General features: G+C 39.2%; 1 protein-coding gene across 2 annotated transcripts in view; it reads right to left on the bottom strand.

Moving 5' to 3' along the window:
- The window catches only part of helz (helicase with zinc finger), an 81,114-nt gene that overhangs the window by 22,541 nt on the left and 33,235 nt on the right, over window positions 1-25,338 (bottom strand). For both annotated transcript variants that reach the window (XM_073856838.1, XM_073856837.1), the window contains exons 16-22: window positions 23,965-24,143; window positions 22,989-23,107; window positions 19,073-19,218; window positions 15,062-15,209; window positions 14,239-14,422; window positions 8,557-8,785; window positions 10-214 (exon numbers count right to left, since the gene is read on the bottom strand). In XM_073856838.1, coding sequence (XP_073712939.1) covers window positions 10-214; window positions 8,557-8,785; window positions 14,239-14,422; window positions 15,062-15,209; window positions 19,073-19,218; window positions 22,989-23,107; window positions 23,965-24,143 — 1,210 coding nt within the window. The remainder of the gene's footprint in view (window positions 1-9; window positions 215-8,556; window positions 8,786-14,238; window positions 14,423-15,061; window positions 15,210-19,072; window positions 19,219-22,988; window positions 23,108-23,964; window positions 24,144-25,338) is intronic.

Below are 25,338 nucleotides of genomic sequence, written 5' to 3' on the forward strand. Positions count from 1 at the left end.
GCCTCTTACCTTTGGTGGAGAGTGCTGGTGTTTGCCAGGAGCCTGTGGATGTTGCAAGCGGAGGGCGCGAGGGATGAACTCTGGGGCGAGTGGGTTGAGCACATAGGTCTTCTTCAGCTCCAGGGCCTCCAGCTGGATCTTAATCTGTTCAAAAGTGATGCCGTGTAGACTGTGGTTCTCATGACATATGGAGATGAAGGTCTCCCAGAACTTTCTGTAATGGACCAAACAGATGCAAATGTATTGTTAAGATTTTTTTTCTCATAAGGAAATATAAATCCAGTTTGAAGTTCACATTTTTTGTTGTTTGCACCATAATACTTAATTCTGTGTAACTGGAACCTGATATACACAAGCATGGACAATTACACTGCTTCATGTTCAAAGAAAAACATTTGGTTATTATATTTATTGGTTATTCCGAAGCCCAAATAGCTGGAAGAAATCTAAAATGCAAGCCAAACCAAAGCTTGGGTCTTAGGAAGTTAAGCAACATTAAGTAACTACACTAAATTAAGCAAAAGTTACAATATATTCATAACTTCTGCCAAAGAAACGCTTTACACCCTACTTTATTGTTCGACCGAGGTTTAAGAGCTTAAGGTTTATTTTGTGAGTCGATCTCCAACAACATGATAAATACACAGACCAAACAATTCCACCCAATCTGATTTCCCAAGACAGAAAAACATTCATTATTAAAACGGCAAGTAGGACGAGGCTGACAACAACTGGGACACATGTCGAACAATATGAGACATCACATGCATTCAGATACTTCAGTTACTGACTCGGTCGAGTGTGAAAACAGTTTGTGCACCACTGCATATCAGTGTATTGAATCAAAATATAAATCACACAATTTAAGATCCAAATCTGATCACATGGGTGAGCGACAAAGCCCCTAAAGTGACACATGGAAGTTGAAATATTACAGATTCTCTTCCTAACCGACTTCGGTGACATAAATCTTAGACCTCCACTGAGAGACACAAATCTGGAGATGTTAGGTTGCTATGATTTTTAGCAGCTGATCTTCTCTGGCTCTGAGAAAAAAACTAAGAGAGGTATTGTAACTCTTTAAAGGTGCCAAAAAATGCATTGAAATAATAAGTTAACACATTTCGCAACAGCCTTTTTTTTTTTAAAGTTGCCATCAAGCATTTTTTGTGATTTTCACAAAATCCCTTCCAGGAAAATGTTCTCCTTTAAAGCAACACTAAAGAGTTTTTGCTCTTTGCTTCCCCTACAGGTTGGAAGCGGAATTGTCCATTACCACTGTCGTAAATAATTTAGCCTACTGCAGCAAAGCTGGCTCTGATTGGATTGTAGGTCTGCCGTAAAGCAAGTTTTTGTAGTTTTCACTCGAACTGCAGGACCGCGACCCGACGGTTGGAAACTTCTTTAGTGCGGTTTTGGCCGATAGAAGGCTGCAAAGCGAATGTGAAAGTGTCGGTCACCCTGTTTCGAGTGGATGAACGATTGAAACTTTTTTGGAAACGTTATTTTAAGGTAAAAAAAACTCTTTGGTGTTGCTCAAAATATACAAACATACAATACATCAACCGAAAGAACAGACCCTCTGCCCCCAAACAAACAAACAAAACATAAAAAATCCTATCTTCATTTGTTCTCTTTTAATCACCTCTCAAATATGGGTATGTTTTTCCAAAAATAACACATTTAAGTAGGGATGTAACGATTCAATCACGATTCAATCGCGGTCCTCATTAAAAATGCCTGTCTGAAATCGATTCTGAATTGCAAGGCTGCGATTCTTTGTTTTATGCACAGCTTGTGCCTGTATTACGGCATTTGGTCGGTAGGAAGTCCTTATCAATCTAAAATCATTATGAGTCGGAGTCGTTTATAACGTGCATTTAAAAAAGCAACACTCGTTAAACAAAATCATTCAAAATATTCCTTATTATCATGAAAATACCTGAAATAATTTGAAGAACAGCGTATAAATATTCATGTGTAGACATTTCCTGGAATAGCGTTTGTAATGCTACTTCTTGTGTGGCACAAAGGGAGTTTCTGCATGAGAGCGCCCTCTGGCGTTCGGATGTGCGGGGATTTCACCGTAATTCATTCAAATTCATTCATTGAGAAAACGCGCATTTGCACGATGAATCGTTACACCCCTACATTTAACTCTTTCCCTGCCATTGACGAGTTATCTCATCAATTAAGAGAAAACATTTGCATAAAAACGTTCCTAATGAACTTTTATGTTAATTTGAAATACCACTAGATGGCGCACTTACCCAATTTACAAAAAAAAAAATGAAGTCAAAATGTTATTTACTAATTTTAAACTCTGTGTATGTTTTGATAATCGTTCTGAATCTGATCTCTTACAAAATTCCTTCACAAAAATGCAATTAATTCAGCTTTTTATAATATATATATATATTTTTTTTTTGAAAAATTACCGATATTTAAGAGTTCATAAGCAGAGAAAAAATCTTGATAGGATAAAAAGTTTTTTTCCCTGTTTTGTTTGTTTGTTTATTGTTTGTTTGAAAGCCGAGGGTCTGTTCTTTCATTTGATATATTTGTATGTTTATGTATTTTTAGAAGAAACATTTCCTGGAAGGCATTTTGTGAAACTTTTGTAAAAAACACAAAAAAAATGCTGGTGGGCAACTTTAAAAAAAAAAGGCTGGCGAGGAATGAGATAAGCAAAAAGCTCAAATAATTGCATTTTTTGTTAAGACTTTTGTTAGAGATCAGATTCATAATGATTATCAAAACATACACTGACCCAGTCCTTTTGAAACATAATGATATTGTTTACAAGAATTATGCATGAACTTTTATTGATACTGATATTGTTTTTGTGGACAAATTGAATTATGATATTTTATTACACGGGTTCTTAACAAAATAAATAAATAAAAAAACAACGGAAAAATAAAAATCACTTACTGTTATTGACCAATTTACTTTTTTGTCTATATTTAATTTCTATACGGAAGACTATGCAATCCAGTATTACTTTACATTTAATTGCTTTCAATTTACATTCTGATTGTTGTAATTATTTGTGTTTGCCATGAATATAGACGTTTGTGCTGATATGGTGTTAAGAATAAAATAAAATAAATAACTATTTAGTTTCTGTACCTACAAAAGTACAGTATTGTTAGATCAATCTAAAATTATTACTTTATTTGTATGTTTATTCTGCTGTATTTATTTTTGCTATTGCTTATTATTTATTATGACTACATGGGTCAAAAGCAAAAAAATGATAATAAGGCCTGTTTTATTTTAGTGCTTTTTAGTGCGACTACTGAAAATTGTGTCTAGTGTTTCATGTCAACACATTTCTAGATGTGTCTATTTGGTAAAACAGATCAGTGTATGGTTTTCAGTATGCCAAAAGAGCAGCTCTGTCCTATTAAGTTTGACATTACGCCATCATTCATGCAGTTTAGTTGATCAACATTTATGATATTGATGTTCCTTCAGAACAGATTATTAACTGTTGACAATGATATCTGCTGTTGAAACATACATATGGGAAATAAAGTTAATCGGCAAAGCGGACACAGTTATGTCAATAGTCTCGAACAGCAAAATATTGGCATATTCATCCGCCTGGATGATGTATTAGTTTATTACCAGAAAGCATCTGGCACATATGTTTAAAAGACGTGATCCATGCTATTGTTGAGATATAATAAAATACCTCAGCTACATAAGGGGGAGAATAACTGATATTAATTTGGCAGCGTGATAAGGCTTAACACACTTGATATTGCTCTGTCAACTCATTGTGCGAATCTCTATAGCAACAACTCGAGCAGAGACGTAGCAGACAGAATAGACCTTCAATATCCCTGTCGGGAAATTTGTCCTGATCCCAGCAGAGTTAAAAAATTTCACAATATCACAAACAACAACAACACAGGCAATATCAGCAACAGACAGCCGAGACATTAAGTTGAGTTAGTGCTCGCAATACGCGGCGACATCGCAAGCAATGCTTTCCGACCCCCACCCCTTCCTTAGACAGCAGCGCTCATTTCAGATAATGTGACGAGACCTTGAGGAAGCAGAACTGATTGAAATAATCAACAGCGAGATCAGGAGATGACAAGGCTGAAGATACAGTGACAGACCCAATTACACGCAAAACAGCTTGTAGTTAACAGACAACTAGAAGTGCAGATAAAAAAAGTCTCTTCTATCACAGGCAAGTGGCTGAATCTCAAAAAACACATCCTGGTCATACTTTGCAGCAAAAATCTAAAAGAGAAAGATATTATATTATAAAAAATATATATAATACCAGCTTAAACCTGCCTAAGATGGAAAAGCAGGTAGCAGGCTGGTTTTAAAGAGGGTTTTAGACACTTTTATCTTGTCTGAGCTAGTCAGGCTGGAAGATCAGCTGACCCACCAGCTTAAACCAGCTTGATCAGGCTAGAAGCTCGGTTGGCTGGTCTTAGCTTGTTTAAGATGGTCATCCAAGCCTGGCAAAGCTAGTTAAGCTGGTCTCCCAGCTTGGTCAAGATGGTCTCTCAGCCTAACCTGCTAAAACCAGATAAAAGTGCCCAAAACTCCACTAATAACAGCCTGCTAGACCAGCTTAAGCAGCTAAAACGAGTCTGGGAAACCAGCTAAAACCAGCCAACCTGCTTAGGCTGGTTTTAGCTGGAGTTAGCTGGTCAGGTTGAAAGACCAGCTTAAACCAGCTTGACCAGGCTGGAAGCTCGGCCAGCTTGGCTAAGCTGGTTTCAGATGGAAGTAGCTGGTTTAAGATGTCATCCCAGCCTGGCAAAGGCAGTAAAGCTGGTCTCTGAGCTTGGTCAGGATGGTCTCTCAGCCTGACCAGCTAAAAAGTGCTAAAAACTAGCGTGCTACACCAGCTTAAGCTGCTAAGAGACCAGTTTAAACCAGCCAACCTACTTAGACTGGTTTTAGCTGGGTAAGCTGGTGTAGCAAAACTAAAGGGGTTTGACACTTATAGCTGGTCTTAGGTGGAAGACCATTTGACCCACCAGTTTAAACCAGCTTGACCAGGCAGAAAGCTTGCGCCAACTTGGCTAAGCTGGTTTCAGATGTCGTCCCAGCCTGGCAGCGCTAAGTAAAGTTGGTTTTAAGCTTGATCAGGATGGTCTTCCAGCCCGAACAGCTAAAAAAGTGCCCAAAACACCTCTAAAACTAGCCTGCTGCACCAGCTTAAGTAGCTAAGAGACCAATTAAAACAAGCCAACCTACTTAGGCTGGTTTTAGCTGGGTAAGCAGGCTGGTTTTCGAGGGGTTTGACACTTTTAGCTTGTCTTAGCTGGTCAGGCTGGAAGCTAAGCAGCTTGGCTAAGCTGGTTTCAGATGTCGCTCCAGCCTGGCAGCGCTAAGTAAAGTTGGTTTTAAGCTTGATCAGGATGGTCTTCCAGCCCGAACAGCTAAAAAAGTGCCCAAAACACCTCTAAAACTAACCTGCTACACCAGTTTAAGCAGCTTGACCAGGCTGGAAGCTCGGCCAGCTTGGCTGGTCTAATATGGAAGTAGCTGGTTGAAGATGGTTGCCCCAGACTGGCAAAGCTAGTTCAGCTGGTCTTCTAGCCTGAACAGCTAAAAAGTGCCCAAAACTCCTCTAAAACTAGCCTGCTACATCAGCTTAAGCAGCTCAGAGACCAATTGAAACCAGCCAACCTACCTAGGCTGGTTTTAGTTGGGTAAGCTGGTGTAGCAGGCTGGTTTAAGATGGTTGTCCTAGACTGGCAAAGCTAGTTAAGCTAGTCTTCCAGCCTGAACAGCTAAAACCAGCCTGCTACACCAGCTTAACCAACTATAACCTGGGAGCCTAGCTTGTCTTTCAGTAAGGATGATAATGCAAATAGTATCCCCGTGGCTCTATTTGGTAAAACTTTGCATTACAAGAGCAAAAGTCATGGGTCTGATTACAGGGAACACATTTACAAATGCACTTCTGATAAAAGTGTCTAACAAATTCATAAATGTAAATAAAAAAGTAGTAATAATTGTAAAAAAGGTGAATAAAAGCCAGAAAAGTAAAACTCTAAAGGGGTGGAGCTATCAGTTAACTCATGTGTTGGGATGTTTCATTTTTGAGGAAAATCAACTTATGATGAGTTACTTATAGTTGTTCTCTAGATATTAAGGCAATAAAACTTATCTGTTTTTCCCAGAATACTGGTCACATCTCAGGAAATAAACATTTTGATTCAAGCTATAATAGCTCTTGGTGTGAATTGATCATCAGGTGAGTCATAAGTGCAATGTTTAGATGACTGAGTTCTGTTAAACACACAGAGCATCGCGTCTTCATTGCACACACACAGATTTAATTGCCAGGCCCTTCGGCTTGACATTTCCTTTGGCCAGGCTTTGCCGATTGGTTGTTGCGAGTCTGTCTCCATAGAGACAAGGGAGCTGCAGCTAGGGAGGATAGAGCCGATGGAGCAGCGGGCTGCTAGCGAAGTGACAGACAGCACTCTGAGGGAGTGTCAACACATACATACAAACAAACACATACACAAACAGACAGACAGACAGATTGCCCGACACCACCTAACAGCAACACACACAGCACACACACACAAACACACGAGTCTAAATACAGAAGTTCAAAGGTCATGAGGAAACAAACAGACCTGCTAGAAACATCATTACTTATAGCTAATGTTTTGTTATTAGATTTCAGATATTAAAAAAATGATATGAAAACTCTATTTATAAAAAAAAACGATAACAGTATGCATTTTAATAAACATTTGTCAAAGAAAATATTTTGGAGTATTTTTGGCAACTTTTATAATGCAGATATAAAACTAAAAACGATACAAAAAAATATTGTTTTGTATTTTTAACCCATTACTGGTATTGTGTTAAAGGGCACATATTATGCAAAATCCACTTTTAAAGGTGCAGTCTGTAATTTTTAAAAGGATCTCTTGACAGAATTGCAAATAATATGCAAAACTATATTATCATGGGGTGTATTAAGACCTTTCATAATGACCCGTTATGTTTTTATTATCTTAAAACGACGTTTTTATCTACATACTGAGGGTCCCCTTACAATGGAAGTTGCCATTTTGTGCCACCATGTTTCTACAGAAGCCCTTAACGGACAAATTTTTTACAAAGTTGTCTCCGAAGATGACATGTTTGTCTGGTGGCGACTACCGTTGCTTCTCCATGCGTTTCAAAAACAAGGGGTGAGCAGTGAATTGAACCATAGGTTGCAATTCGCAACCTCACCACTAGATACCGCTAAAATTTACACACTGCACCTTTAAAAGGTGTTTGGACATAAATGTGTATTGGCAGTGTGTTGTTACAACCACCCAACCAAAAAACGCCCACTCAATCCCCATTAAACCAAAGTAGTCTCATTAGACGTGCCATTCTGATTTTCTTATCAATGTGACATCAGACCAACAAAGCCCCGCCCACAGCCACTAACTGACAGTACTGCATTACCATAGTAGTGAGATACTATTGTCTCAAAGAGATCCACGTAAAATTATGTTGAGGGTGTTACTTTACCATGGAGGTGTTTGGGAAAAGGGAAACGCACTGCATTGTGGGAATCATTGCTCTTAAGATATAGAATACATAACTCACAAACAACATAAACATTTAAAAGCAAAGAATAAATATAAATGCAAAATGTATGTAACCAACTAAACTGATTTGCCACCAATTCAACGTGATGCCACATGCATTAGGCCTAAATCAAACTGAAATGAATCAATTATATCCAAACCAGAACAAATATGAATAGATACAGCAGCTCTTAAATAGAGTGGTCACATAAAGCCAGTGACATCACAACTAATGGCAGATGCAAGTGAACTGAAACAGCAAAGAGAGATCTTACGAATCCACATCGAAAAGGTGAATCAGCCAATCACCAGTTACCGAACCATCCTCATAATAACGCAGTCTCTGCTAGCACACTTAACAAATAACTTCATGCTGTGGTTGAGAGGGTGCAAGTGCATTTGCTTCACGCCATCTATTAAATAGAAACCCTGAAGAGAGATGTCAAATGATTTGAAGTCTCTCCTGCATCATCCATGCGTTAGGAGAGCGGCAGTCAAGGGCTGAAAGGTTGCAGTGCATCATGGGAACTCGACTATACAGGTACTCACCACTACCCGTTTACACGTTCAAAACAAGTTGACCAACAAACCAAATGCTCATTCACGCAGAGTTTGAATTTTCAGCACATGAATACGTGTGATTAGGGAGCCAAAGCAAACATTTACAATATGAAACAAGAATTAAGCACATAGCAAGAAATCTGATCTCGATCTGGGTGAAGCAGTTTTTCATTTTCTTTCACGGCAGTGAAGAGATCTACGTGAACGGTTTATCTATCAGTCTACACATTTGGGCGTGAGACTGCGTGTTTGGACAACCACCACCTCCAAACGCCCTGATACTGTTGCGTCCAGTTTTGCACAGACGAGCATCACTTGTGTAGTTCATACTTTAATAAGTGACTTTTTTAACATACTGTCATGCATTAATTCAAATCACAGAGTCTGTTTTAAAGCATCTGATTACCTGCAGCGTCCCACCGAGCAGAGCGCTATGGGGTCTCCCACCACGGCCACCAGGGACTGAGCTCGAGTGATGGCGGTGTTGAGTAGCTTGTAGTTGGACAGAAAGCCGTAGTCCAGGTCTTCAGTGGAGTCCTCCACCATCTGCTCCTTCCTCTTGATGGCCGTCTGCTTGTGTTTACAGGTGTGACGGGTGCGAACGGTGCTCAGGAACAGCACGCGAAACTGCTTACCTACAGACAGATGGAGAGTCATGTATAAAAGGCTGATGCTCGCTGAAGTCGAGTGATCGCGGCATTATTCGTTTTTCATTTCAAGTAAATGCATTTGAAAATGTATATATTATATGTGAAAAAAAACATGTAAGTATCATAATCTTATTTTTGTCATAATAAAAACGCATATAGAAAAACCTCATTGACTTTTTGCCGAGGGAACCCATGCAAAGCTAATATCAAGCTGACCTACAAAAATAAATCACCCCTGTAGCTTTCTATATAGGACTATTGGTTAACATTAAAGAAATACATTTTCTTAAAGGTCACGTTCTCCCTGTTCCCATTTTTTAAACCCTAGTTAGTGTGTAATGTTGCTATAATAGCATAAATAACACCTATAAAATGATAAAGCTCAAAGTTGACTGCCAGGCGATAGATTTTCTTTCAAAGCCTACAGCGAACGTCCAGTTTGGACTTCAGCCCTCTACTTCCTGCTTTAATGACGTCACTAGAACAGTTTTTCTGACTAAACTCCGCCCACAGGAATACGTCAGTTGCCAGCTAAGCTAACGGCAAGCGAATCACAACACACTAAACAAACTACACAATCAGAACTCGATACGTATTTCTGAAGGAGGGACTTCATAGGACAAGGAAGACATCACACGTTTTGAAGACAGTGAAAACAGCGCTATACAGATAAGTACATTTTGTGAAAAATACTGCGTACAAACAAGAATACGTGTTATATTGGGCACCGTAAACACAATCAAAGCTTCAAAAACACAGGAAGAACAGGACCTTTAAGAAAATAATCCTGATAATTTACTCACCACCCACCACAACTTCTCGTCTTGGGCTAGCCGTGTGATGCGGCAGCGTGACCTTATGTATTACGTAATCAAGTCGAAAGGTCACGCAAGACGTATGCAAAACTACCACCCCACGTGATTGACCCGATTACGCAGTACGTAAGGTTGCGCTGGCACGTCATACAGCTAGTGAGAGGAGAAGTTGTGTTTGCTTATTTTTATTGTCGAAAATGACGATCGCTTCGCTAAATGAGACTCTTATGTCTCGTTTGGGATCGTTTAGAGCATGGGTCTTCACCCGGGGGTCCGCGGCCCCCAGGGGGTCCGTGACGGAACTGCAGGGGGTCCGCCAAATGATGTTTAATGACAAGCTATTTTTTGCTTAAAACATAAAATATATGTACAAAATGTTACATGTCCCCTTTAAGTTGTGCATGTGCGTGGCCGCATAGGTTTGAAGGCGCGCGTTCAGTTTAGACAGCGGACCAAAATAAATATCTAAAGATTATAAATGTCCACTCAGGAAGCAGCAATAGCGACAGAAAAGTCATCATAAAACAGGTAAATCTTATGTGTGTCTTTCTTTCAGAATGTCATTTTTAGAATCAGTGCGACATTGTCTCATCTATATTTATTTCTGAACTTGGACGGCTGTTTCACGCGGTTCAGATTTAAAGCGCTAATTCAACAGGCAAATGGCACCACACCGCGTCGGCATTTTAAACTGTGACAAAACTATCGCTCGCATTTAAAAACGAATGAAACGCGCGCCGCGATGGTTCTTTGTGCAAGATTCATAGTCAGGTTGAAATCCGCCTCTTAAAAAGTTGCCCCAAAGAGATGCGCTCGGACTCGTTGCATGTTGTTCTCCTGAGTCTGTTATGAAGCTATACAGAAAATAAACCTGCGTTACTCAAACTCGTGACAATGATGATACAAGAGAAAAGCCAACAGACCTCAAAATTATAAACTAGCACAACCTCTATCCCCACCAAAATAGACAGTCTTTGTGCCATTCACCATGATCAGTCATCTTTATAAACTGAAAGCCCTTGTCCAATTCACAGTAAAATGAAAATATATTACACTGCAAATACCTTAAAATAATATAATATTATTATTATTATTATTATATTAATATAAAAACTAAATCTACTTTAACAAAAAAAATTATGCATGTTAATATAGTATGGCTGTGTGACAATATGGTTTGTTTCTATTTATAAAATAGTTCCAGTCCTTGATTCTGATTGGTCATCAGTTGTACTTTACTTCACTTTGCGTTGTGCCTAATACGAAAAGGCAGCCTCTTGTACCTTACTGCTTACTTAAATATCTCTGTTTTACACATTTAGTATTAGGGGGTCCCTGCTCCATGCCTCTCTCATCTAAGGGGTCCCCGACCCAAAAAACGTTGAAGACTCCTGGTTTAGAGCCCTTTGAAGCTGCATTGAAACTGTAAACTGTTGGGGTCCAATAAAGTCTTTTATATTGAGACAAATCCTGGAACGTTTTACACAAAAACCTAATTTATTCTCGACTGAACAAAGAAAGACAAACATCTTGGATGGCATGGGGGTGAGTAAATTATCAAGATTTTTTTCAACCTTCATAATATATTTTCAATACCCTTGTGAGGGTACATCGACTTAAAATAGGTTGAATGACATGTCTACCATATCCTGATGGGGTCTGTATCGCTTTTACTCGTACTTTTAAACTTGGGGTTTCGGGTAGTAACCCGAGCACAAAACAAAAAACTACAAAAATTTGCTTTACGGCATACGTCACTTCCTCAAATTCGCAACTATTAATTTTCCTGATGTTTTAGTCATGGCCGAAGCAGCAACTAAGAAAAAGAAACCCAAGGTTTTGTCGGAGGAGACCAGAAAGAGAAAACGGGAGAGTGACAGAATAAAAAGAAGGACGAGGATCAATACTGGTCCAGCGTTCGCTCGCAGGCGTGAACTAAAGGAGGAGGAGGGGTTTTAGACCGATGCTGACTTGGCCCTCATGCTTTTGTACTAGTAAGTAATGTTATAATGCTTGCATATATAAGTCCTGTCTGGCGCCCAAACACTATTTTTTACATGAATTTTATTGGAGGCTACTTGGAGAGTTTAGAGAGAGACTTATATCACGTGACATTGTGGCGCCGTGGTGGCGTCATGGACCTAGGACACGGGCGATCCAGGTTCGATTCCCCTTTGAGGCAATTTTTTTTAATATAAACTTTAACCAAGCGTCCACCGTTACAACTGGCTTGTAAACGTGAGCTGCGCGATCCTTTGGCGTTTGAAATAAAATTAAACCCATGAAATTATATTCATATGACACTTTGTGACCTAAAGAGTTGTCTTCTTTTCCTTTGCGACAGTGCTGCGGTGTTTGTGGCCTCTAGGGTCACTAGACGTGAAAAATACATGTCTAGCACCACCTAGTGGCCAAAAAGTTCCATGGTGTGCCTTTAAACACCTGCTCACATTGACAAGGTGACATCAGCCGATAAGCAAACAGCAAAGTTCACAAACTGGAGTAGCATCCACCAATGCAGCGAACACACATAATAAGAAAAGTAATGTAATGAAAATAGGGTCCATATGGACTTGAAAAGAGCTGTAAATACATGCAATCGGGGGAGTCTCGCATACAATGACTGAACATATGAAATATACAGACTGTCTCTGCTGATAAAGTCCTCAAATTTTTGGATGTACAGCTGAGATTTGCAGTCGGTTGAACATGAATCAGGTAATTCATTTAGATTCATCTCTGGGCCGGATGAGGAATTTCCCCATCCTGTAAAAACGTGATTTCAACGCAACGGGCCGAACTGTCAAACATTATCAATTATGCACAAAGCAATCTGGTTTTTCTAATGAAACCAGCAGGACAGCAGCTCATCTCTGAAAAAATAAACACAAATAGCTGGCTGAAATACTGACAGGTAAACTTGCTGTCTCTCTCTGCCTTGCTTTGGCCCAACACTAGAGATGCTCCGATCAGCATTTTTGGGGCCGATCACCGATTACCGATCACCAAAATCATGATCTGCCGATCAGTGCCGATCACAGAATGGCAGAGGAATTGGAATCTTTTAACTATAATCTAGCAGAGTTTGCACCATTTGTAGAAATGAAATTACCTATAAATTAGGGGTATTATTTTTTTAATAAGAGAATCAAATAAATAATCACAACAAATATTTCTTCTTGCAAAGAGAAATGTAATATGCCTTTAAAAAGGTTTATGTCTGTTAAAAGTGATTAAAATAAAACACTTCACAGTCTTTACTGTATGAATTAAATATACACGCATTCGTATGAAGTACAACAGTTTTTCACTGATGAGCACAGAGTAATTTTATTGAGAGATGAATTAGGATACTGTAGCTTTAAGACGTGGGAGAGATCATTCTCTTCACGTGCACTGATGACAGGCTGCTGTGTATGCGTGCGGCGGGTTTCCGCAAACAAGAGCAGCTGTGAGGAAAATGGAAGTTTAAACCTTCAAAACTTTAAAACGAATGCCAGTAATAAACTTTCGGCATGAGGATGCAATTGTCCGCGATAGATATGTGTTGCATACGCTGATGTGAAGACGCATTGCGCTGAGGACCAGAGCGCGTCCTCGTAGTCCGCAAACAAGAGCAGCTGTGAGGAAAATGGATGTTTAAACCTTCAAAACTTTAAAACGAATGCAAGTAATAAACTTTAGGCACGAGGATGCAATTGTCCGCGATAGATGTGTTGTATACCCTGTTTGATAGGGATATGAAGACGCATCGCGCGTCCTCATAGAAAATATGCATATCTCTGTTAAAGGCAGAGAGGAAATCCAAATCTGCACGTCACACATGAGCAATAGGTTACAAAATGCTCGCACTGTGTAAAATGGTCTCTTATTGCAGCCGTATCAGGAACGCTATGATGACAAAAGTAAACAGAAAAATCGGCTCATGAGATCGGCAAATTTAGCGAGTGCCGATCGCGTCATTTAATGTCGTTATCGGCCGATTACGATCGGCGGCCGATCGATCGGAGCATCACTACCCAACACATTATCGGCATCCGCTATCCAAACTTTTCACATGTAAGGTTTAAATTATCAATCAAAAATCCACACGAGTGAAAACTATTACAAAAACTTTTATCTAATGTGAAATTAAACATGAAATAGCTTTTAACACTTCAATTTTCGGTAAAATGCTGATTTTTGTCTGTTCGACTTGACCTCTTTTACTCTACCACTATCACAGTTTTGACAAGCAAAATGTCATTAGTGCAATAATAATTAAAAAAATCACATTTTAATAACTAGAATATTGCATATAACGCTGTTACCCCATGATATACCATCTTTCAAAATAAAGATTGTGAAGAAAGTGACATTATTTGGACGATCTATCATACTAGGGAGTAATTAAAGATGTTTTCTTGTAAATGAGCATTTGTTACCAGACTCTCAATGGATTCTTCCAACAAAGCGTTATTTCTGATTGGCTTAAAGCGGATTTAAATCAAAAGTATTTCGAGAGCATTTGGGTTAATATATCATTATCTTATTTTGTTCAGTGGCGATTTCGTCAATTCTATACACAAATAAGACTATTGATTAAATTCATCAAGATTAACCCCGTCAGCATCTGTTGCTCACCCTGGACGTTGAGCACTCTCTCCACGCTGACCTCGTGCATCCTCTTTTTGCGAAGTTCGGCTCGGATACGGAAGACCTGGTCGGCGTAGGGCGAAACCACCCCGATGCTCCCCTCATCCAGCTTCCCCCAGGCCACCGGCCACTTCTTTCTCATTTCCTCCACACGTTCAACGATCTCAAAAACCTGTTTAGCACAAAAGTTCAAAACAGACTCTTAAGGATATCCACCAGTGGATTCGTTTCTTAAAGACCCACAGGAGACACAACACCCCATGGGAAATAAGAAACGTTAACACCTAATCCCATACGAATTGCAAATGAATTGCTGCATGTCCGATGACGAATTATGCATTTAAAGGTGCCAAAGAATCCATTGAAATAATATGTGACATCAATAGTAGAACTTCAGCCTAAACGCTAGCATATAGCATTAACTAGCAAATAGCGCTAACTCAACAGTCACAACTTTGTAACTTTGTAATTAATTTAATGTGTAATTTAATGTTGGGGCATACATCACAACTGTAACGTCACAGTTGGCGTCATGTTGAGATTAGCCCGTTTTCTTTTGCATGCACAAGGTTTACATAAGGAGGAGGAAACATTACTGTTTGAGGCTCACGATATGTCATTACCATGTACAGAACTCTTATTATTCATTTATGTCTAGATAAATACAGTCAAAATGTCAAAAGCATCCCAATCTACCCAAATTCAGCAAATAATTGAAAAATTTTGAACGAAACTCATTTTATACAAAGCTTAAATTTAAGCACATAAAGACCATGCAGACTGAAATGAAGATCAGATAAAAGTGAGTAACCTCAGCGTTGTTATAGTAAGCCGTGCTGTTCTTCTCCTGGACGTCCTCTCCACGTGCGGTGAAGAAAGTGAGAGGATAAAAATCTTTATGGGGCGGCTGTTTTCCACTGGCCATCAGTTTGCCGTCATAGAAGAGATCCGACGTATAGCTGCAGACAGACAGAAATCAGCTCAGTCAACAAAATACAAACACTTATAGATACAATATACAAACCTATAATTAAACATGTACACTTAATGCACCGTCACATTTAAAATGTAAACCGGTGCCAAATTCATTTATCATTGGAAATATTTTTAAGCATGTCCTGATTTAATTCAAGTTAAACTACACACTAACTGTAGCATAAATGCCAACTGCTAAAGAAAATACAATAGGTTTACATTTATGCATTTGGCAGACACTCTTACAAGCTTTACATTTGATTAGGGCTGCAAAACGATTAATCACGACTAATCGTTTGCAGAATAAAAGTTTTTGTTTGTATCATATATGTGTGTGTGTGTGTACTATGTATAATAATTATGTTTATATAAATACACACACATGCATGTATAATTTTAAGAAAAAAAAAATCTATATTTATATGTGTTACGTATATAGTACTATATAATAAATTATATGAAGAGTTTCGTTGCAAAACGAGATAACCACCGTTTTTTTAATTGTTCGTTTTTTGGTTGTGCATTCCAATTAATTTCAATGCAACTGCAGTTGGTTTGTTTTGATTTAAACCTTCATAACTTAAAAAATACAGCTAAGTAGCACCATAAAACAAAATAATAACATGATAACATAATAATAAACATGTTTTGACAAAAATGTAAAAAAAAAAATGGATTCATCTCGTTTTGCAACATATGTAAATATAAAAATGTATATACACATGTAAATTTCTTAAATATATATTTGCATCTGTTTGTATATATAATTATTATACACAGAACACACACACACACACACATATATGATGCAAAAAAAAAAATATTTTGCAAACGATTAGTTGCGATTAATCGTTTTGCAGCCCTACATTTGATCAGTATGTCTGTGTCCGAAAAAGCTCCCTATACTCGCATTCACTATTCCCATTCACTAATATAGTCCACTTGCATGAGTGAATTCAAACACTAAAGGGGGTCGCACACCAAACGAGAAGTGCTGCGTCTAGGACAACTTGGAGGTATTGTGGAACCGGAATTGCACATTAAATAGCGCAAGCTTAGTGAGATAGCGTCTACTTCAAAATGCAAAATATACGTTAGCAGCCAATGTTAATCGCTAACGATTTGGGACAAATATGATGTTATTTAATGTTAAACTATGTGAGTGGCGCGACAGGGACTTGAGAAGTGTCCAGAGTCACAGAGGACAGCTGCCTTAAAGGGGCATGCACACCAAAGCTTTTAAATGTGGCTAAAAACCCCAGACAGACACGGCCGAGCACTTTGGTTGCTGTGATTCTTTTACTTTGTTTATCAGTGGTTGTACGATGCTTCGGATGGTTGTTGTGATATTTGTCCCGCCCCTCCTTAACTGTGATTGGACGGCCGTGTGAGAACTGACATTGACGAGCTGAGCTTTTCACTCAAAGTTGAATATTTTTAACTCTCTGTGCTTAGCGCAGAAAAACTGCAGAGGGCCGACTTTCAGGGGCTGGACACACCAAAACTTTTAAAACGCGGCTGTAAACCCCCCGAGGACGCCGAATGCCAGCTGTTTTTCAGCCGAGCGCTTAGGTAGCTCTGATACTTGAGCTGTGAGCCGGTTGGTTGCTGTGGTAATGTCCCGCCCCTCCTCCATTGTGACTGGATGGCCGTGTGAGAACTGACATTGACGAGCGGAGCTTTTCACTCAGCGCCGAGCGCGGATAAAACGCTGAGCACCGGATTTCAGCGTGGAAAACAACCGCTAGCTGCTGGCTTATTTTAAAACGCAGAGTTTCAATTGGAATCAATTGAAAACATGCGCCGGCCGCGAGCGTTAAAGCTTTGTTGTGCACGTCCCCTCAACGTGGAAAAAAGCCAGCTGCTGGCTTTTTTGCTTTCCACAGCTCAAAGCCAGCTGCTGGCTTTTTTGGAAAAACGAAGCACTTCGATTGGAAACCACATAAAAAAATACACCGGTGTAAAAGCTTTGGTGTGCACGCCCCCTAGGCGAGCGCCATCTTGTGTCAAGACGCAGGAGTTCATTTGGCACGCGCTACAGTAAAGGGGTAGTGGCTAGCTGTTTTGTGTCATCAATTTGCGGTAAATTATGGGATTGTATAAGTGCAGTGGATAATGTGCACTATAATTTCGGACACCCTTCAAATAGTGCACTATTTAAGGGTATAGGGAGCTATATCAGACATAACCTGAGTGTGTTCACTGGGTACTGAACCTATGACCTTTTCAAGTGACAAATATTAAATAAAAAAATTGTAGCCACAAGACTTTTTACATATTGGCACGAGACAACAATGGCATGACAGAATACCATAATGATGCCACAAATTTAAACTGGTACCAAACCCAGATTACTCCTTGAATAAATCCTACATCTATTTTTCAGGATTCTGCATTGTTTCAATTGGACATCACTCACTCAGCTTTCCACAGCTCAATAAATGCAGATTTTATGCAAAACAATACAATAAAAACAGATGCTATGCTAATTTCGATGCTGAAGACAATCATATTCATTGTAATTAACATTTTGACACGACAGTTTCCCCAATCAAGCACAGTTTATCTAACTTCTGAAGTGCTGAAAGCACCGGGAGGCACAAGGATCAGAAATGGGCTTTATAAAGCCCGGATCCATCCGAATCAGACCGGCAGTGGATTTATAAAACCCCAGCAGCACGGGTGTCAACATGCCCCCTGCGGCTCAGAGATGTTTTCCTTCTCTTCTGTCAGCTCTCCATCCCACAACACACCACTGCTGCCAGTTCACAGCCAGGAATTACAGGAAATATCTCACTGAATATGATTTTCAGTGTCTATAGGTGCCAATTTCAACTGAATGTGTTATTATAACATATTTATGTGGTTGAATTTATTACTTTCCAGTTTTCTACATGTCTTCAGCATTGTTTTTGATTCTGTTAGTAGGCACTAAAGGGCACCATTAGCATATTAACCCAACCAAACAATTTCAACCAATCACATTTCAAAGAAAAATCACACTGTTGATGTTCATGACTGGCTGATAATGTGATCCTTTTAATTTTTAAAACTTGGAAATGTGTGAAAAATACAACCCTTTATGCATTTACATTTAAAGGGACCATATTATGCCGAATCCACTTTTACAAGGTGTTTGGACATAAATGTGTGTTGGCAGTGTGTGAACACAACACCACCACAATGACAAAAATCCACCCTCTCATTAAACCAAAGCAGTCTCATTAAATATGCTGTTTTGATTTCCTTGTTAATGTGACATCACACAAACAAAGCTCCGCACACAGCCACTGACTGACTGGTTAAATTTACCTAAAAGCTTTTCTAAATGTGTAACTATAGCGCTAATGCGGCTAAAGATATTATTGTCTATATAAATCCATTTTTTTCCCCACAAGCGCTCGCTGTCTGTTGGTAAGGGAGTGAGGAGCTGTAGCTCATTTGCATTTAAAGGTACAGACATGAAAACAGCGCTTTTTTGTGATGCTATAACAAATGATCTGTGGGGTATTTTGAACTGAAACTTCACAGACACACTTTAGGCACACCTGAGATTTAGATTACATCTTGTAAAAATTAGCATAATAGGTGTCCTTTAACCATACATTTCAAGGTAGCACAATATTTTTGTTATTACCTTGGCATTACACATGAAACCACACATAGATTTTAACATAAGACAACCGATCTGAACCCAAAATAAGATCGGATGCACAGTTTGCAGCATTTGGTAGTGAAAAACCGAAAGTTTTGGCGCAGTCTGCACACATGTGCCTACATGCATCCACGCCCTTAATATTTTGTGCGTCTCTCCAGAGGACGAGTGCTGTTAAAAATTCACACCTACTTGATGATTGCCTCATGAGAGCGGTAGTTTTCGCACAGCAGGATCCTGCAGGGATATTCGGAGGGGTAGTGCTCGTACAGACGGTCCAGCAGAGAGACGTGCAGGTTCCTCTCCCGCGCAAACTCGCTGTACACGAATGGACTGAGCTGCGGGACACAGAAAATGCCTCGGTCAAACACTTTTAAAAAAAAGGGCAAAAACAGGAATAAAATTCATAAAACCTTGCGAACATTTTACCCATAATGCATCTCATCATATATTTATTCTTTATAGCAAAGATAAGCAGTGACTGGTGCATCATTGGGGGGTTTTTTTCGGGAAATGTTTAGAAAACTGGAAATAGCTTTTTGTTGTGTCTGTCCCCATTCAAAAGTCTGAACTTCAGAGTACACTACCATTTCTAAAACAAATTTTTAGTGAATATTATGCAAACTTTAATTTTAGCAATCTTATCAGCCATCTGCTACCCCTCTCTCTAGATACTCATAGAAATCCCATACTTGCATTTCTAACTTAATACATTCGATTCATTTTTCCACATAAGAGCGGAAACAGGTGGGATGTGAGATGAATTATTAATGCAGTAGGAAGTTGGGGGGTGATGAGGTTTCTATCTAAAGGGCACTTAATTAAAGGCCCATTGGTTCCACTCGGCCCGCGTCGGTTGGGCCGAGCCGGAGTCAGACAATGATGTGACACGGTCTGGAGAGCGAGGGCAGCGGGAAGAGACAGGATGTGACAGCGTGGAGCGTTTGTTACTCTTATCACAGCGAATCCTGGGCTGAGCTCAAAAGTGTCCATATTTACATGCCCAAAATCTGACTGAATTTAATCCGATTGAAAGTTACGACAATACAGTTGACATGCGTCCTAAACATTGTAATCTGATTAAAATGTTTGTTTACAGGTACATTCTATATAATCCAATCCGATCCTAACATCTGCGCAAGCGCACAGCCAGGGTTGCCAGATTCGCGTATCAGAACCACCCCAAATGGCCATTAAAAACTAGCCCAAAAGCATCCCAATGACTGTTCACAGCCCAAATACCAATAACTTATGAACGAAATAATTTCATCTTTAACCCGCAGAGACAGTTTAAACAGTAGCCCAAATCTAAACTTGAAAAAAGCAGAGGACTTGGCAACGCCACGCTGCGGACAGCATCTCTCGTTGAGTTTACGCTTTATCTCTGGATAAAAGTCAAAGCTGAGTTGGAGTTAAAAAGTTTTCAGATAAAGGTAATGAAATTTTTTTCGAAAGGCACAATGCTATTTTATTGCTTTATGTGGCCTAATGTTATGAAAGTACAAATGAAAGAAAAAAACAAAAACAAAGGTTTAACAGGTACCCAAAAATAAAAGGTATTAATGAAATGAAAAAAAAAAAAAAAACAGAGAGAGCTCAGCTAAAAAAAGTGCTAAATGCCACATCCATCGAAAATGGATCAGATGATCAGATTCTTAATTCCAGCCTCAGGTCATTCAGAAATACTGCTTTGTTGGCAGAATCCGTTAAATGCTACCACAATTTTTTCAGGAAAGTCCTTGTCATGCAGGAATTTACATTTTTTTACACAGTTAAAGGAGCTTTACTGAATATATTAGGATATTGAGCCTTTTACCTTTACTTAGAAAGGACAGCATGTACTTAAAAGGATAGTTCACTTTAAAATGAAAATTCTGTCATCATTTACTCATCCTCATGTTGTTTTAAACCTGTATACATTTATTTTTTCTGATGAGCACAAAAGAAGATATTTTGAGAAACGATGGTAAACACATAGCAGTAAGTGACCATAGACTTCCATAGTAGGAATAAAAATATTATGGAATTTAATGGGAACTGTGTGCTTACCATCATTTATGAAAATATTTTCTTCATCATTTATCACAATACTTCCAAAATATTTTTTCCTACTATGGAAGTCAATGGTCACTAACTGCTGTGTGTTTACCATCATTTCTCAAAATATCTTTCTTTCTGTTTATCAGAAAAAGAACTTCATACAGGTTTAGAACAACACGAGAATGAGTAAATGATGACAGAATTTTCATTTTAAAGTGAACTATCCCTTTAAAGGGGACATATCATGGAAATCAGACTTTTCAATGTTTAAGTGCTATAATTGGGTCCCCAGTGCTTCTACCAACCGAAAAAAGTGTAAAAGATCAACCCAGCAACTTAGCTTTGGGTAAACCATTCTCTGCGAGCATGTGAAAAAATAGCTCATTGAAATTTGGCTCCCCTTGTGATGCCAAAAGGGGATCTTTTATAATAATACCGCCCCTTAATCTGCACTATCCAACCACAGCACTGCCATTTAGTGCAGAGATCAGCTCATTTGCATTTTAAAGGACACATCCAAAAACTGCACTTTTTTCCTCACACCTACAAAGTAGTGATGTTAGGTTCTTGAACGAATCGTTCATTTGAGCCGGTTCTCAGGAAGTAACCGGTCGAGCCGGTTCCCATATCGAACTGAATCGAACTGTAGTTTTGGGCATAAGTTCCCGGTTGATTACGCAGGACATACAGCCGAAATAGCACGTCAGACTCAAAAAGAACCGAACAAAGTTTGTCGATGATTGACGAGGCGAGGATTGCCGACGATTGTGACGGATGAGTTGCTGACACTGCGTGTGAATCACAGAGGATTTGAACGAGCCTGATGCACGAAGTTTCTTGTTTTATTAGTTTCTTGATATGCTTGTTTTATTAAAAAGCTTTAGTACGATTTATTGTGCATGCAAATTATATTGTAGTTGTTTAAAGGAAGACCAATGAGTTTAAAAGACAATTATTCTTTATACTTACACAACCGCAATTGTGCATCAGTGTCTTTTAGGAATCGTATTCAAGTTGTAGGCTACTCAAAACTGGTCAGTTGTATCTGGCATTTACGATCCGCGATTGAAACTGTGACCACAAATATTAACTTGAGAATTAAAGGCAATAAATTAGCTATGCCTTCACAAAAACAACTTTTTATTTGAATGTTTTAATATGTTGACACAAACGACTTTATTTGAATGTTTCATTGATACAACTAGTTAGAAAACAAATGCGTAGTGATGTCATTTCTTGTGACGTCAGGAACCGGTGAATAGGCTTTTTGAACCGGTTCAATGAGACGAACTGTCCGAAAAGAGCCGGTTCGCGGAAATGAATCGGACTTTGCACCACTACTACAAAAGTGGCAATTTTAACATATCATAATAAATTATCTATATGGTATTTTATTAAACTTCACATATGTACTCTGGGGACACCAGACATTTATTTATATCTTAAAAAAGTCTTATGAAATGTCCCCTTTAAGAGGTTGACAGTGAAAGAGAGTCACATTTGTTAAATACCAATGAAAACATTAAAGTGACATTTTGTGAAAATAAAGCATTTCAATTACTGATCGTAACCTTTTTATTACCATTAAAGTGAAATGACTGAACCTAAACATAAGAGAACATTTTTGTTCAAACCATGACCGACGCACTTTTTGGTTTTGCAATATTAGGGCATTTCACACTTGAAATATAATGGTTAACCCTGGTTTATTCTAAACCCTGGGTAAATAGATTCCTGGGTTTTCTGTTTAAGAGATAATCCCCAAAAAGGCAGGGCTTAACCTAGGGTTATAAGCAGGGTTTAGAGCCCTATGGAGATTTATAGGATCAATTGCATCGTGAAGTCTGATCATACTCAATTGTGATTCTCATTAACGTCGAGGTGCATTTATGTACCGTCTGCCAATATTTAATTGCAATTTTTTATCAATTTAATCTATGGTGTGGACATGATTTAAGTTTTGACATGTATTAGTACAGCAACCATTTTGAACTGGGGAAGTCAATGAACGACCCTTCCCACATGGCCATCGTCTCTGATAATGACATCATCATCATGATTCAGGTACCTGCATGTGATCTCCTGCCAGCACCACACGAGTGGCTTTATTTGCCAATGCTAGCGGCATGATGGTCTCACACTCCATGGCTTGTGCTGCCTCGTCCAACAGGATGTGTGTGAAGATCCCTTCGGAAACACGGGAATGAAATATTCATTGCATGAAGCTTCACAGAGGCTGGTATTAATAATAGATAACACACTGCAATTATTAACACATTAGATGCCAAAGCAACAATTCTGCACACCGAGACTGATCAATAACTCACTGATATGTACATATAGCAATGATTTCAATGGGCTTATTTACCCAGAAGAAATTGAGCTTATCTACTTGAGATAAATGTGCCCACTATGCTCTTGTGGGTAGTTTCAATCTTTCTTGTCAATAGTTAATAAAATGTAAAGAATAATTTCGAATGTGTTTGCTTCTCTTTATAATGTTGTGTACATCTCATTCAATGCCATGAAACTGAATTGCCATCAGGCACCCTGCTCTCTAGATATCAGCACTGACTAAAATCAAAAGAGATAAAATCACATAGACAAACATGCAAACACACCCACATACACCTCTGGGACTGCAGATGCACAAACCCAAAGGCTTGCATTATGCCAATATCGTTCAGGCCCCCCAAAAACATACCAGAAATCAGCCGTAATGACTTTAAATGAACAGATAATAAAGGAGGGAGGCCAGTACTGTGTGTTAATGATGTTGAGTGTGTTAGACAGGCGAGCCGGGTCTCTAAGCAACAGACGATTCTGTGTGCAGACACATAGGAGCAGGAAATTAGCCTCTCCTAATAAACTGTAGCACGGCTCCTGCAGGAGGGGTTTAATATGGCCGCATCCAGCTGCGCCGGGGTTCTGTCACGTCTTTTGTTTTTATCAGATGCGCGCATATGAAAACCGGTTGAAAGTCTCGACTTTGGCATGCTGAGAGCAAAAAGGATAAGAAAACGGTGAAGTTCAGGTGTGCTCACCTGGCTCCAGGTCAAGCTGGCAGAGGTACTGGGACGTGCTGAGTGTGACCACAACCACACGGTGGCGCTCTACGTCCTGTCGCGTGGGCATCTGGAAGGTGAAGTACGCGCCGGAGATCAGGCAGTACTGTTGCACCACCGGGTGTACCGTCTTTACCCAGCGGTTCCTGAAGTAAACCCTGAACGAATAGATGAAGTGTGTCATTTCTGTGCCAATGGAAACGTTTTCAAACAGATTTATGAGATAATTCCTCACTTTAAAATATGCCATAAACTTGAATTGATGGAGGGTACAAAGTCTGCATCAGCGCTCAAATTTTACCATTTTGGAATCCATTCAGCTGATCTCCGGGTCTGGCGATAGCACTTTTAGCATAGCTTACACAATCCATTGAATCTGATTAGACCATTAGCATCGTGCTAAAAAAATAACCAAAGAGTTTAATATTTTTCCTATTTAAAACTTCTGCAGTTACATCGTGCACTAAGACTGACAAAAAAATTAAAGTTGCGATTTTCTAGGCCGATATGGCTAGGACTAAACTCTCAAACTGGCATAATAATTAAAGACTTTGTTGTCGTAACATGACTGCAGCAGGCGTAGTGCCCGAAAATAGTCCCCTGCCATTGAAAGTTACTAAGGGGACTATTTTCAGGCAGTGCGTATTATCACTACGGCTGCTGCAGTCATGTTACGGCAGCAAAGTCCTTGATTATTACACCAGAATGAGAGTATAGTTTCTAGTCATATCTGCCTAGAAAATCACAACTTTTAATTTTTTTTGCCGGTCTTAGTACACGATGTAACTGTAAGAGTCAAGTTTTAAATTGGAAAAATATCCAAACCCTTTGGTTATTTTTTTGCGCGATGCTAATGGTCTAATCAGATTCAATGGATTATGCTAAGCTTTGCTAAAAGTGCTAGCGCCGCCGCCAGACCTGGAGATCAGCTGAATGGATTCCAAAACGGTAAAAATCAAATGTTTAACTCTAGGGAGCTATAAAATTAGCATATTAAAAAAAAAAGTGCAATGTCCCTTTAAAGCGTAGCTATGGTTGTCCGTAGGCTGTGCGTAGCCTGACACACAGTGATTGGTCCACTAGAACCCCTTCCTTCAAAAAAACTGCATCACATTTCTTTATAAGCATTTCCATTTGTGACGGTGAGAACAAAGATGGGCCAAGTTGAGGAGTGACTTAACTCAAATTGCAACAAATGTTGCCATCCATTTACCTCCATCACTGCTGGTCTTTTAAAATCATACATAACAAACTTCTTTATTTGTGGGTTTACTGGCCAAGCTGCTGCTTCTTTGGTCACACGCGTGGATACTGCCTACTAGCGTTCTGCATGTGTAATTGCATGTCGACACG

This window comes from Misgurnus anguillicaudatus, chromosome 19, assembly GCF_027580225.2.
Source record: "Misgurnus anguillicaudatus chromosome 19, ASM2758022v2, whole genome shotgun sequence".
NCBI classification, from domain to species: domain Eukaryota; kingdom Metazoa; phylum Chordata; class Actinopteri; order Cypriniformes; family Cobitidae; genus Misgurnus; species Misgurnus anguillicaudatus.